This window comes from Thermobia domestica, chromosome 16, assembly GCF_964235325.1.
Source record: "Thermobia domestica chromosome 16, izTheDome1.hap1.1, whole genome shotgun sequence".
NCBI classification, from domain to species: domain Eukaryota; kingdom Metazoa; phylum Arthropoda; class Insecta; order Zygentoma; family Lepismatidae; genus Thermobia; species Thermobia domestica.
The window spans coordinates 89,106,696-89,122,722 of record NC_137469.1 but is presented as its reverse complement, the minus strand read 5'-3'; the positions used below and the strand labels follow the sequence as shown (position 1 = coordinate 89,122,722).

Genomic DNA, 16,027 nt, shown 5'->3' with positions numbered 1-16,027 from the left:
ATAGTAATGTTAAACACTATAGCTAGCGACGCTATTCTGTCAGTCAATGGAGGGAGTTGAAGGCAGTTGTTTTCTGAGCAGTGTGCTACAAATTCATGGTTTGTTTTTAATTAAGTTACTTCTACCACCTTCATTGTTTAGCATTTTCAACTACAGTTTTGGATAGTGAGTTTCACTTACTTTACATTAAATATTCATCAGCACTCTCATTTCATTATTTACACAACACATACAGTTTTATGGAAATCTCTGTCTTTGGAGTAATGGGAATCATAATGATCATATCGATAAAATAATGCTCTATTGTGCGTTTACAAATGAATGCATATTTAGGAGTTAAAATGAAACAAACGGTTTTATTTGTTTCAATAGCTTCAATTCCATATAATATGTTATGGTGACTGATGATCTCTGAAGTTTAAAAGGAAACTATTTGTTTTATCTTTATTCATCATGCTATTATTATGGCATTAATGATCCCAATTACCCCACGATGGGGGAAATCAGGGATCAATGCAGTTGTCATTTTTTATTTATTATTTTTTCTGCAGTTACCTTTTGGTAAATTTGAAACTTTCCTTACGCGTATACGAAAGGTTACTAATACAGTGAAACCCCTGAATAACGGACACCAATGGGACATGAATTTTTGTCCGTTACTGAAAGGTGTCCGTTACAGAGAGTTTACATAAATTAAATTTCTCATAACTGTAATTGTATGCAGTAATATGCAGTAAATACATTATGTATGGACGTAAATATGTAAAATTGAATATGAAAATACTCTATATAGAACGTATGTAAATTACTGGGAGGGATGAAGGAGAAACTCATTTCTGTTAAATAATACAGAATTCTCTATTTTACACTGCATCAACTGATGAAGAATAATATGTCAAAGATGTTTGGATATTTTTCTACATAGGAAATGTTTATTATTATTTTTTTTTATCTATGAAATTGTCGGGAAAGATGCAACGCCCAGAGGAAAAAGGACTAAATTTGTTAGGGAAGGGAAGATCTTTCGCATAGAATTCTTGGCCATACGACTGACCCTGCATGAATGTTAGTGCTTATTGAAGGTTTTCTAGATTTACACCAGAAAGTAGTTCATTGCGGATAGAAAAAAAGAATTTAAAATTTAGCTTGAAGCTGTTCTGTTTGATCGTTCACCAGGTCTAGATTCATGATAGATAGAATTGTAGGGAAAATACTTTTCTGTCTACTGTAATATATTGCAGAACCGAGAATAATTCCTGTCCGTTATGAAGAGGTTATTGAAACGTTTGGGGGAGAAAGGACTGTCCGCGTCCGTATCTGAGAGTGTCCGTAAAAGGGAGGGTTTTGTTCCGTAAGAGAATATATATTTTTGCCGGGACAAAAAAATCTGTCCGTATTATAGAGGTGTCCGTTAAAGGAGGTTTCACTGTACAGTATCCAATACCTGATATTACTTTTTAAAAAATGTTTCTGTTTGATATAAAATTTTCCTTAAGTGATGCCCATCACCCCCGTCACTCCCACTGTTAGAAACACAATACCTCATAATTTTCATTTATAGTTACAAATGTTGCTGAATATAGCTACTTCAAATCAGATTTAAAAATACTTACCCTGTGCTCGAATGACAAGTCGGTAACTTCTGATGGCTTCATAGTCCAATCCTTTCACAAGAGAAACCTCTCCTGATAAGCTATCTATTGAGAACTGCCCCTGAGTATTACCACCAATAATAGCATAACGAATTATAGCATTATTCCCTTGATCAGCATCTTCAGCCCTGAAACAGAATCAAACACAAAATAAACTACTACTCTCTTATCTTTTTTGCACACATCAAGATCAGAATGAATATGACAGTAGCATAAACTGTTACTTTCGCGATCCAATAATAATGCATATAATGTAACTTTTAGAATTACTGTGAATCTGAAAATTAGAAAAAGGCCTTAAAATATAACTATTTATATATATATATAACAGAATTCTTTTATAAAAACAGAAATATATGTAAAGCATAATTTTATTTTTAAACGCCTAAAACGTTAGTATACCTCGCTCCAGTTATGAAATTTCTTAGAAAATATATATATATATATATATATATTAAACTCCATCGTGATTTTTTAGTATGGAATCTTTTTCCTGAAGAAAAGATACCAAGAAAATTCTGGACTTCATGGATGAAAGAAGGAAATTGAAGAATATCAACAACAATGAGGCTAAGATGCAAAATAAAAGAATAAGAAATCAGAGCATTCGTAAATGCAGACTTGCCAAGGAGGAGTGGATAAAACAACAACGTGAAGAAACAGAAAAGTACATCAACAAAGGAAGAGTATAAAAAGGTTAAGATGAACTTCAAACCCCGTAGACCAAAGACCAATCCACTAAAAGATAAAGAAGGAAGGTGTATAACTGAAGCTGGAGGTAAGTGAAAACATGGAAGAAATATTTAGAAAGGCTCTATGGAAGAACAAGTAATTAGAATTAGAAAACGTGGAACAAGTAGCAGAAGCAAGAGGAGATGTCATACTCCAAGTACAACAAAGCATTACAAGACCTATAGCATGGAAAATCTCCAAGTGTAGATTAGATGCCAGCACAAATCTTACAAAGTGCGAGACAGGAAGTTCAGGACAGATTGTATAAATTAATTAACAATATTTATGAAGAAGGACAGGTGTCTACAAGCTTTCAGTCCGGTAAGATAGTGGTATTACCAAAAACACGCTTCAAAAGTGTTGACAACGATACTCTATAGAAGACTGGAATCCAAGAAATACTAGCAGATGACCAGTTTGGATTTAGAAAGAAACTAGGAACGAGGGAAGCAATACCTGCATTAACAGGATTGCTAGAAGAAAGAATTCGAGTGAGCAGAGCAACTTCTGTAGTATTAGTGGAACTGGAGAAAGCAAAAAAAAAAAAAAAAAAAAGAAAAAGAAAAAGAAAAAAATAAGAAAAGAAATCTTTAAGTTTTACGTCCCACGGTTATGCCGGTTAGGCTAAAGGAGACGGTGATGATGAGAAATGAATGAAATGGTGGAATGAAGAAAGTAGGAGGAAACGGGAGAACCCCGAGAAAACCCACGAGCACGGTGTTTGTCCACCACAAACTCCACACGGCGCGAGCTGGGATCGAACCAGGGACCCCAAGCACCGGAGGTGAACGCTCTACCATTGATCCACCGCGCCCCCAGACCTGGAGGAAGCGTTTGACAATGGAGAATAGAACAAAATGTTCAAAATTCAAAATGAAGCATAAATAAACTATAAGGAGCGGAGAATAATATATAACCTGTACAAAGAACAGAAGGCAACAATTGAGGCAGAAGGAGAGAGAGAAGACGCAGCAATTCAGAAACAGATTACACAAGGATGCTAATCGTCACCAATTTTGTTTAATCTCTACATTGAAGCAGCAATACAAAAAACCAAAGACATTCACAACATAGGAATAGATGTGTGTATGGGCAGAAAATACACACACACTTAGGTTTGCGGTCGATATTGTAATGTTGGTAGAGAGTGAGAAAAATTAGAGACACGTCTAAACGGCATGCTACTTAGCAGCAAATTCAACATAAAGATTAACAAGAGCAAAACAAAAGTTATGAGATGCGCTTGGAAGCAAATAAGAAGAAAAATGAACATCAAAATAGGATCACCTGGTGGAAGAAGCGGAGGGAGTAAAATAACGAGCGATAACAGGTGTAAACAAGATGTAAGGCACTTGAACAAAAGGCGAAAAAGGCGAAAAAGGCACTTGAACAAAAACAGAAGCTTCTAACCGGAAGCATCGGTATAGAACTGAAGAAAAGGCTGATGAAAGCACATGTGTGGAGTGAGGCACAGTATGAAGTAAGATCTGAACACTAAAAGAAGAAAAAACGGAGAATTGAAGCCTTTGAAATGTGTTGCTATAGAAGAACGTTAAAATTAGATGTATCGACAAGGTATTAAATGAGATAATGTTGGAAATAGAAGAAAAAGAAAGTAGTATATTAAAGAATATTTCGAAAAGACAAGATAAGATAATTGGGCACATTGTGAGACGTAGAATTACGTTAGTAGCTATGAGCGAATTGCAGAAGGAAAAATACCTGGAGAAAGGCAGCGGTTGAAATATACCGGCCAAATAATACAAGATATACGGAAGAAAAGCTACAAAGAAATAAAAGTCTGGCCCAGGATACGGAAGTATGGAAAGCTGCATTAAACCAATTCAGAGATTGCTGAGCTGAGATAATGAAATATTTATTTCTATTACCACCGATTTGGCACTTACCAGAAGGAGCAAATAAGTTTGATATTGTCAAACTAACAGTACATTCGAGCGAGATGATCAAGACTTTGCATTCTGCATATTAACAATTTTCAACCTGAGTCAGTCGCGATTAACTGGAATCGAGCAATTTAGATGCTGATTAGATTTGAGAACTTCTTTACAAGGATTTCGGTTCTGATAATTTTCTAATATAGTGAAATATATATATTCAATTTTTACGATATCAATTAGTTCTGTATTATTTGTTGACGATACTTCTACAATAAGTTCTAATACAGTGTCGTATTATTTTTTTCCTTCCTAAAAAGTGTTTAAAAAAAGATTTTCATATGTTAATACAATTTTAAGTACCGTACAAAAAGTTACGTATCTTTTGAAAGAATAAGCTTTGTAGTTTTCAGAAATGCCTTTAAAATGAAAACAACTTAAACGATTTTTTTTTTTTTTTTTATGGATTTTTGAAACACACCAACAAATTTCCGTCTCCTGGTAAAAATGGTATTTTAAAATCTTGTCCGCAAAGATTAGCCTTATCGTGACGGGGATAAATAGCCTCACCGGCGCTGAAGTCTCCATTAACCTGTATACAATCAACCAAAAAAAGTTTTCTTTTTTCTCGGTAATAACTACGAAAATGGAATTATAGTTATTCTACTTTCATTCCTTTCCATTATTAATTCGACTTTTTATTTTTATTAAAACACAACAAACAAGACCACTTCGCGTAACAGCCCTCTTTGGGGCCTGAGCCGCTCCAACGCCATCTGTTAGCGATTGGTGGAACTACGTCCAGCCTAGCGACGAACATATGGTCAACGTGACGCGTCGCCCTATCTCTAACAGGCAGGGGCGGATCCAGGACCAACTTCTGGGGGGGCGGTGGGTTGTCATACTGCTACTTTTAAGGGCTCCAAACTTATGGATGGGTTTTATTTATACATATAAAATAAGAAAGCTTCCTCTTCTGTGGGGGGTCGCCCCGATCGCCCCCCCCCTGGATCCGCCCCTGCTAACAGTCGTGTCAGGAGCTCTATAGACCTAGTGGCTGCCACGTCTTTTATTCACGTAACTCCCCAATTTGCCTCAAGATGCTGGGAGGAGGCACAAGCCGGGAACCGAAACTGGGACCACCAATAGACTACAGTGTCCCCTTTTATTTTTATTATTAACACAATTTTCATCAACTTCCATAACTGAATTTTGTTTCCATATTTTCTATACCACTCTCCGTTCCTGTTTTGTCTTTATAACTCGCTAATTCACATTACCGCGTTTGTTTCTAAAGATTTCTCTGCAAATGTTTTTCGCGAGCGATCTATTCCTACTATTACGCTCTTAATATCTTACCTCGACGTTGCCCTTACCTACTACTACGACGCATCCTTTCGTGCGTTCGGGATTCCGAGTTCGGATACTATTCTAAACTGTATACACGTCTCATATAGCCTCGCTGCTGGAAAAGGATAAAAAGAAACCTCTAACGAACAACAACGAACTACTTCGACTTTAACCTGGTCACACGTTCTTCCGTCATAACATCCTACCACGCAACATTCAATTAGATAACAATGACACACTCAAGAACCTATTTCTGTTTGCAGTGTTCTCTTTCCTTTCTACACTCAATTAGCGATCAACGCGATTTTTCGAAAGGTAAGTGTTTACATTTTTTAACATCCTAAGAAGAATTTTCGGGCCAATTAAGAACGATGATGACACATACAGACAAAGATACAATCATGAAATAGACCAGCTAATCAACAACGAAAACATAGTACGCATCGCAAAGTCACATAGAATCAGGTGGATAGGACATGTCATACGAATGAATGATACGAGAATTCCAAACCAGATGATCAGCCAAAATATAATCGGAAGAAAGAGAGCGAAAGGAAGACCCAGGAAAAGATGGTTAGAAGACGTCGGGGAAGACCTGCGTGTTATGGGTATTCGAGAATGGAAAGACAAAGCTAGGGACGGATCCAATGGCGAGGCGTTGTTCAGGATGTCCTAGCCCACAACGGGCTGTAGCACAAAAGAAGAAGAAGACGAAGTGTTTACATTTCGTGTACTTTCTTAATATTATGTAAGTACGTACGTTTTGTTTTGATATTATACATATTGTTTCCTCAAGATCAACATTTTGGACTTATCTATTCTCATTAGGTTATGTTTCTGTTTGTTAGAGTCCAATATTTGAATTTAAATTTCACATACTTCCATAGTAACTAGAGCTCTGAAATGTAGGCCTACATATATACGTATGTAAACCCCATGGCAATATTTTCATAGAATTTCTCTCTCTAGGTTATTGTTTTACTTTATAATTAATTGGTTTATTACAAAAGTATTCAGATATGGGCAAGCAAACGTCAGTTAATTAATTTTGGTGTAAAGGAACACGCTTTGCCGGTAGATGTTACTACAGTCTTCGTATCCCCCTCGTATTTTTTACCTTTCACGAAAATTCACGATTTCTCTTACAAATTTCAACCTAGGGACTTCATTTTTTTAGAGAAGAAACTCCATAACCTATCGAAGACACCAATCCGTACCGATTTTTTTTTATTTAGAATTTTCTTCATTGTTGAAACAGTTATATTGTTAAAGATTTGGATATCCATTTCAAGAATCAAGCCATTTAAACAATTAAGAAAATTTTAAATAAAAAATCGGCACGGATTCCTTCTCCTAAAATTTGAAGTCTCTAGGTTGAAATTTGTAAGAGAAATCGTGAATTTTCGTGAAAGGCAAAAATACATGAGAGAGATACGAAGAGTGTAGTGACATCTATCGGCAAAACTTGTCCCTTTAAACCGACCTTAAGCATTACTACTTCGCCAGATGACAACGTGGTTTAATGCTGCTTCGAGACCACACATGTGGCGCCTTTAACGCAAATGTTAGGAAGTATGCATTCTAAACGTGTTCCTTCATCCACATCAAGTTTTTTCTTTTTCTTTATTTCTTTTTTATCCTTTATTTAAAAAAAATGGAACTGTTGTTAGTCTTGTAAAAATGTTCTTAGAAAATAAAATATGTAATCTCATAAATTGAAATCATGTAATATTTTCAAGTTAAGGACTAAAGAACTGATTGCAGAGTTTGAGTTTTGCGTTCCTTTCAGCAGCGAGGCTATATGAGTCGTGGACCTATGTACTGCTTAACGTGGAATTCGAGCCACATGAGCTCCCGTCAGGAATTGAACTCGGGTCTCCCACGCCAAAGGCACGTACGTTAACCGCTTATCCACGAAGTTCTGTGCGATTTTTGAGTAATGACTAAAAAAAAAAGTTTTCTTTGAAGAAAAAACTTTTTCTAAAATGCGCTAAAACGGAGGAAATAGTTTTAGTAAGGTAAAATGAACAAATGGAGCTAAGACGAAAAGCACTGGGCGCGAGTCAACCATTTCCCTAATATCCATAGGAACTTTAGCTTTTAACCCTCGGAAGAGTGCCCAATGCTTTTAGTTTTAGTCCCATTAGAGATACAAGGTAAAATTTTAAGTTTTAAATTACGTACCCAAGAGTAAAATTTAATAACTTGGCCCCGTTTCATTATTTTACCTCAAAAAATCTTTTAGTGCACTTTTTCTAAACTTTTGTTCATTAGACAATACCGCTGAATCGTGCTACCACAAAAAACTCTTCTACTGCATTCTTCAAAAGTATTGCTTTTTAAATCATTTATTATTTATTATTAAAACTTTTAATACTGATATATTGAGATACTTACTTGACAGTTGCTATAACTGGATTATCTGTCCAGGAGATGTCCTCTGGTACTTGCACGCTGTATGTCCTCTCTGTAAACTTGGGATAGTTATCATTATCATCCAACACTTTGACCACAACCGTTGCTGTTGCAGACTTCCTCTCCGCTGGCGGACCACGATCAGCTGCTTGAACCACCAATGTGAACACATCTACTTTTTCACGATCTAAAGACATTCCTGTTGTGATCACTCCACTCTTTGGATCAATTCGAAATGCATCTCCATCATTATCTGACCGATCCAGAATCAGCAAAGAATATTCAATTTCCGCATTGCGACCAACATCCTGATCTGTGGCGCGTACCGTCATAACTGTAGATCCAACCGACACCGATTCTCTCACAGACGTTTCGTATTCTTCAGACTCGAACACAGGTGCATGGTCGTTGGCATCCTGAACATTCACCTGCAAAGTGGTTGTACCGCTGCGCGGAGGGAAGGAATCGTCAGTGGCTGATATACGAAAATAATGCACATCTAGTAACTCACGATCAAGTTTGGTTAACGTCGTTATGACACCAGATTTAGAATCTATGGCAAACATGTTTTGTGACCGGGAATCCAAAATGGACACCATGGTGTAAGTGACAGGAGAATTTTCCGGATCATGTGCCTTTACTGTAGTCACTAAGAGCCCTCCAGGCTTCTCTTCGGGGACAGAGGCCACATACAATGATAGCTCGAAATATGGTGATTGATTTCGAAGCTCTCGTTTCACACGATGTACTATATCGGTATCGTTTAGATCTTGGTGGTGATACACAATTTTTAAACGATGTTCGGACGAAACGGGGGATTTTCCCCGACATTCTAAATTTAACAGAATTTGCACTTTCCATAACGGTTCTAATATACATTGGCTATCTGCAGACACTAAGTCACCAGCTTGCGTTTCAATCTTAAAACGAGGATCACTAATATCTATATACTGCACTTCACAATTTAATTGAGCACTATCAGGTAATAAAGTTTTAATACTATTAATAAACTGGCTTTTACGGAGGCAAATCTTGGTCCATCCACCTGTTCCAGGAATAGCGTACGATGCAAATGTTTCACTTATCCATTGCTTAGCTTCTGCAACTTTCACATGCACTCGCTCACTACATGATTTTCCTCCAATAAATATTCTCAAAGGTAAGGAATAATAATCTACACCTCTATTTACATTTGACACCGAGTCTATATACAATGTAAACAAACTGGGATAATACACACCATCACAGTTTAAATGCCTTTTTAGAATAACTTTCCCATCGGACGAAGTCACGTGAAATAACCTATGTACAAAGTTAGCACTCTTATGGGAATTAATTCGATAATGTCGATTGGGACTAATATGAGATAACGTTGCATTAAATACAATATGACCCGGCGCCTCATCTTCCGTGATAATAATTAGGTAAGATGTTCCTGGATCAAAACTGTGGAAAAGAATAATAAAAATTGAGAAGACCCATACAGAAGAGGTTCTTCCAACAGCGTACATCTTGTGCGATGAGTTAGTCATTCAGGACAAACCATCTTGATGTTCTGGCAATATTGATTTCCACAAGCCTGTAATTGAAAAATATAACAATTTTAGAATATAGCAAGACATATCCAGTTTATATATACACAGGTTGTTCGGAAACGACGCCAATAAAGTATGGAAAATAAATCCTCACACGAAGAAATGAATATATATAAATGTGCACAAGTGAGTTATTTCGGAGTTATAACCCGTATACAACCCCCGAAAATTGGTCGGAACGACATAAAAAGTCATAAAAGAATTAAGTAATTATTTTGAGTCTAGATTCCACTAATGTGCAAGTTTTCAGTTCGTGATTTATAATTTTCGTTTCTAGTATACCTATGTATTTCCTATGCTTCGAGGCTAACTTTACAGCTATTACTGTTCCACAGTGAAACCAAAGCTCAAAGTACGCACTATGTGCTTTTATCCGACCTTTATCCGTCATTTCGTTCTTGAGTTACGACTTCTTATACTGTTCCAGGTGGACATGGCTCCGAAATGACTCATTTGTACACCAGGTCTATAATATATTTCATGTTTCTAACTGAGGAATCACTCCATGATAGAATGAGTTGGAAAAATACTACTTAAGGTCATCTGCTGCCAAGAATGGTGATTTGGACACGGAAATAATACACATAAGTGCAAGACAGCGGGTGAAATTAGAAGAAGTGTGTGGCGTTCTGTATGCCTGCAGGATCACGGTAAAGAATAAATGGATAATTTACAAAACAGTCGTCAGGCCAGCAATGATATACGTAGCAGGAAACATGGCCAATAAAGAGAGTACAAGAAAAAAAGATTGAATGTTACGAAATGAGAATGCTGAGGTGGATGTGTGGGATAATAAGGAGAGAAAGAGTGAGGAATGAGTGAGTAAGGGGAACAACCAAGGTTGTAGAGATATATGAGAAGATGAAAAAAGAACACAGTGATGGACATTAATGTGAGCAAACGACTATGTGATCAGAAGAGTACTTGGAAAGAGAGGTAGAAGGAGACCAAGAAAGAAACGGATGGATATGGTTGGGAATGACTTCAAGGCGAAAGGTCTAACAGAAAATAATTTCGGGACAGGGCTTTATGGACAAGGATCATCAGAAACGTCAACGCCACGTAAATGAGAAAAGACGGAGAAAGAAGTGTGAGGATTAATTTCCCAAAGTATTTTGGTGTCATTTCCAAATACCCTTTATATATACTAAAACTATGTATAATTATAAAGTTTCTACTATCTTACATACACAATTCTCTTTAGAATAGTATGTTAAAATTAGTCTGTGAGGTAGCCAAATGTTTTCATTTCGTCTACAAAACTCAGATATAGTACATAAACTTTCATCAAGTGCTACTATTTATAGCATTACGTTAACTACCCCTAAAAGTGTATTATTTATACAATAAAATGCAACAACAAGTGCTCCGAACCATATCTATTTATAAAAACGTGACAACTGCCATTCCATCAGTTGACAGCACGAGGAGGCCCCGAGAAGAGTACTAGTTAGTTTGCAACGGAGTAACGCAGTTTTCCACTTCGGGAAAAATGTAATTTTAATACATTATTCTGAATATTTAATGCATTATTCTATTTACTTAGGGGAAGTGACTCATCCACAACTTCCATGGATGCTACGCCTCTTATATACATCATTCTGAATAAATACATTACTCTTAGTTCATTACTGCATTATTTATTTTAATGCATTATTCCATTTATTTTAATGCATTATTCTGAATAAATACATTACTCTTAGATCATTACTGTATTATTTATTTTAATGCATTATTCTATTTGCTGAACGGGAAGCGGCGCTTCCGCAGCATGCATTGAGGCTATACTCGTATTAGTTTGGTCGTAAACATTAATGTTACCTAATGTTAGCGTACATTGGTTCGGCGCGGGAATCTGGGTTCAATTTCCGTTGAGAGCTCATGTGGTTTGAATCTTACGGTAACCTGTAGATCCAGTCTCATATAGCCTCTGTACTCAAAGGGACTTAAAAAAACTCCAAACTAATCAATGTGGTGGACAAATACCGTGTGTGGGTTTTCCCGGAGTTATCCCTTTTTCTCTCACTTTCGTCATTCACTTTCACCATTTCATTCATTCTCATAATCACCGTCTCCTTTAGCCTACACGTCATAACCGTGGAAAGAAAAACTGAAATTTCATTTCACCCTTTTTTTCAAGCCAACTAACAATAAACACAGACGTTTTCCTTAGTTCTTCTATGTGACTTCCCTATGATGTACTTAAAACAAATATAGAACAAGTGAAATGATTATCAGAATAAATTCGAAATTACGCATTAAAGTGCGTATGTGTACCAAAAAAAAACAAAAAAAAAACATTGCATTAATGTAGAATACACATCGTAATTTGAAATTTCTCCAATGATCTATATTTGATACATTTCGTAAATTCTATACAATTTGTCTGTAATTGCATACTAGCTCATATGCTGTTATCACTAAAGGAATAAGGTTTACGGAATATATTTGAAAGATACATTTAAGCCCCTTCCCCTTTTCCTTCTTAGGATACGTACTTACTTCAATCAAAGTGAAATTATGAAAAAAAAAAAACTCGGCTCGAGACAAGTGCTATGATCAAAACTTCATATCAAATTATTTCTACGATTTATCGTTAAAAGACGACATACAATGTCTATTTACAAGTAATTTAGTAACAGGTGCGAGACTTTCGAAAACGCTGGAACACGTGCTCACTTATTTTAATGAGGAATTTATGTGCCGAGTTTCATCTTCCTAACTTGAAAGATTACATGCTCTTTGCCACGGCTCAATTTTGGTGTTGTTTATCACGGTATTGTTCTTGCTGACATGTATTGTAAGGCAGGTCAAGACTATAAAACTATTATTTTCGGTATATAAAAGTAAATAGCTGTACCCAAAAAATTCTCTGCCCCTCCACTTGATCCCCAAGAGATTAATACTGGTGTCGTCACAGCTTCTGGCAAATACTGTATAGACTTATTCCTAATATTGGTTAAACTTTATGGGATAAGAAGTGCAGATTGATGTGTTTGTTTTTGGTACGTGGAAAAGGATGTTTAGTTGGGTGCTCTTTCCTAAAATCTGAGTTGTCCGGAATCCTTCTAAATGCACTGTGTTGCTTTATTATTGCGTTATATTTTGCCAGTCCTAATGATCTTGAAGCAAAATTGGATCTGACCACACCTTAACTTGATTTTTTTTTTTTTTCATTGTTGGTGTTCATGTGCATGAGCACAGGGGATCAAATACCCCTTCTAATATTTTGAAATAATACAAAAAGTCTACTGAACAATACAGGATATTATGGAATGGCTCAATTACAGGGGGTTTTCCTCCCCTCTAATCCGAGTATATCTGCACATGCTTACGTTGGTGCTTATGTGGATATTCCAGTCTTGGGTATTTCATTGTTAGTTATGGAAGTATACAAACGGATTTTTGAAAATATATCTTTGATTATGTATTTTTCAAATCTAAAAATAAAATAAAATACCAAAATTGTGTTCAGATCTTGGACTTCAAAATACAAGTGAACTTCTTAAAAAAATGTGCTAATGACTTCTACCATAGCAATAGTAAAAAATTTCCTCCCATACCATTTCATAAAAATAAACTGCAATCTTTCAGTTCTACATCCATGATTTTGCACTTTAGGTTAAGACAAACAGATGATTAATGAAAGAATTGGTGAAAGAAAGAATTTATAGAAAGAGATTGTGCGAGGAAACGGGAGAATCCCAAGAAACCCCACGGACACGATGCTGTCTACCATAAACTCGCATGGCCTGGAATCGAACCAGGGATCTCTATCACTGAGCAACTGTATCTCCTTCCTTATCACTCACGGATTAATAATATTACATCTAAAGACCTATCTTGGTTCGATCCCCTATTGTGGCACATTGTCCCGGAAAGATACCAGAGTTATGAGTGGTTCAAATCCCGCTTAGTTTCATATATTCTCGGGCTGACAAGTAAAAATTCAATTAATAATCTATTCTAAAGCATTTTGAACGAAAACGACAATCTAACAGAATTGCCAGAACTAATTAGGAATGAAACCAAATTATTCACGATTACAAGATAAATTTTAATTCAGTTTAACGTCCCACGATTATGCTTTTTAAGCTACGAGAGACGATTAGTAAGGCAAGTGAATGATAATGGAAAAATTGGTGGAATGAGAAAGTGGGAGGAAACGGAAGTACCTCGAGAAAACCCATGGACACGATGTTGTTCACCACAAATTTACCCGGCTGGGGATTGAACCGCGGACCCAACATATCAGAAGTAAGCGATCTACCATTAAGCCATCGTCCCCCTCCAAAATTTTAATTCGATATAGCCTATATAGTATAATGGATGATCCTATACTAATCCAGTGGCATAGAGATGCGATAGATCCGTAATACATCAATTAGTTTTGAGATTTCAGCTTACTAAGGAACAAGACCTTCATCTCACAAAGAAAAATATCCGCTCTTCCGTTTCCAAAAAAAAAAAAAAAAAAAATCTAAATAGCAATTACACTAAAATTCCTTTACTGTTGTTATCTTATTTCTTCAAATGATGTATATAAAAAATTAACTTTCGCGACGAGAAAGAAAATATTACAATGTCGATGATTTAAAAAAAAAAAATCGTTTTAATTGAACCGGAAACCAATAATTTTTCTCAGGTTTAAATGTATTATTCATATTATTCTGCATATAATTTTGTTGTACGAAATTAAAAACAAGATTCAAATATAGGCCTACTACTAATTATACTTATTACATGATTACAATGTTTGCTTCATTTCCAGCAATCTTTAAAATACTGTCAATGTTAAAATGTCCCCTTTTAAATACAAATTTATATTGTATATGTTGGGACACAGTTCGCAATTGATTTCAACATATCCTTATTTACATTCGCACCATGCTACATTAATTTCTTTTTCAAAATGATTGGGGTGATATCAACTTTATTAATACTGTACTGACCTAGCAGCTAATATCACAAAAATGTGTTTTTTATTTTTTTCTGAACTATTAAAAACTGTTAGAAAGCGTTTCAGTAACTAAGTCAAAACACAAATATTAAAGTTACATTTAAAAGGTCTTGTTTTCCCCGGTGCATTTTGAATCTAGCTAATTAGTTTGCGCTGGGAATCATTTCAACAAAACTTTGGGTGAAAATTCGCAGAAAGGAAAAGCAATACTGATCAATGAACCATGAATAAAGATGCTAAATAGTTTCCGTTAAGTTTCAATAAGTTTCAAAACATTCAGTTCGATTTTTGAATGCATATTACAGAAAGTAAGGTGTCAATTAATTTTTAAATAAAGCGGAAAAATCGCACGCACAATCGAACAAATACGCGCACTTTTAATCTGCATAAATTACATTGTAGGCCTATAAACAATTATTGTTTATGTATTTTTTATACTCCAAATTATTTCCACAATAACATTCCATCGAGGGTTTTAACGTACACAATACACAAACAATAGCTTTCTTTTTGAACCATAAACACCTTCAACTTACACAAGGAACTTAATATACGCGCACCAAAACTTCATTCCGAGCCAATTTCACATTCAATGCGCATGTTTAAAGATGCACAATTCCACAAAACTAACACAAATAGTTCTCACATTCACGAAATGCATAACATATCTTTTTTTACATGATTCCATCTTGCAAAAACACATGGTGTGCTAGCATCGAACTTCACTAGCTTATCACAACATACACGGCACCATTCTTGTTCTCTACTATAAGTCTCCGTTATTCACAGGTTGGTGTACGCAGGTGCACAAAAGCCGACTGAACAATCGATCTTCACAACTCGCGCTGTTCTATTCACTGGTTTCCCTCCCTGTTTTGTAGCGAAACATAACACGCGTATAGAATCATGATTTCCATGAATTTGAAATCGAACTACGGGAACTCATGAAAAGTAAAATTTGCCATATGTCTGCGCACGTATTGCTACGGATTGCTTGTAAATAACAACGTTACAAAGCCCAGTTACTCTTTCTGCTTGCCGGTGAGGAACAAGTACTGGAATCAGAAGATGGTGTTGTAGTTCTTCTCTGGAGGATGAGCCGGCGGGGAGGGTAAAAAGATTACAGTTTTTGTCTGCTCTGTCTACAAGGGCGGATAATATAATATAAGCAAGTATGTTGTTTGCGTGATTGAATAAATATGCAAAAACAACATTTAAAAATCAATTGTTTTGTTACATTATTGTAAAAGAAAAAGAAATGATAATTTGGTAGGCTGATTCAAGCCTATTTAAACTTCGTGGAACTTTGTTATGAAAAGACGGGTGCGGGGAGCAACTTAAATTGCCTGAAGCATTGGACAGAAAACATTGACCTTGGCCTAAGCATTTAAGAAAGAAGATATTCAGGTGGGAAAGCGACTGCGTAGC

The 16,027-nt window shown here is 35.9% G+C and overlaps 1 protein-coding gene across 1 annotated transcript in view; it reads right to left on the bottom strand.

The window, feature by feature from the left end:
• Positions 1–15,773, bottom strand: part of stan (Protocadherin-like wing polarity protein stan) — a 113,541-nt gene extending 97,768 nt beyond the window's left edge. Inside the window, exons 1-3 of the mRNA XM_081742734.1 lie at positions 15,136–15,773; positions 8,027–9,623; positions 1,614–1,780 (exon numbers count right to left, since the gene is read on the bottom strand). Coding sequence (XP_081598860.1) covers positions 1,614–1,780; positions 8,027–9,576 — 1,717 coding nt within the window. The 5' untranslated portion in view covers positions 9,577–9,623; positions 15,136–15,773. The remainder of the gene's footprint in view (positions 1–1,613; positions 1,781–8,026; positions 9,624–15,135) is intronic.
• Positions 15,774–16,027: the final 254 nt, after the last annotated feature.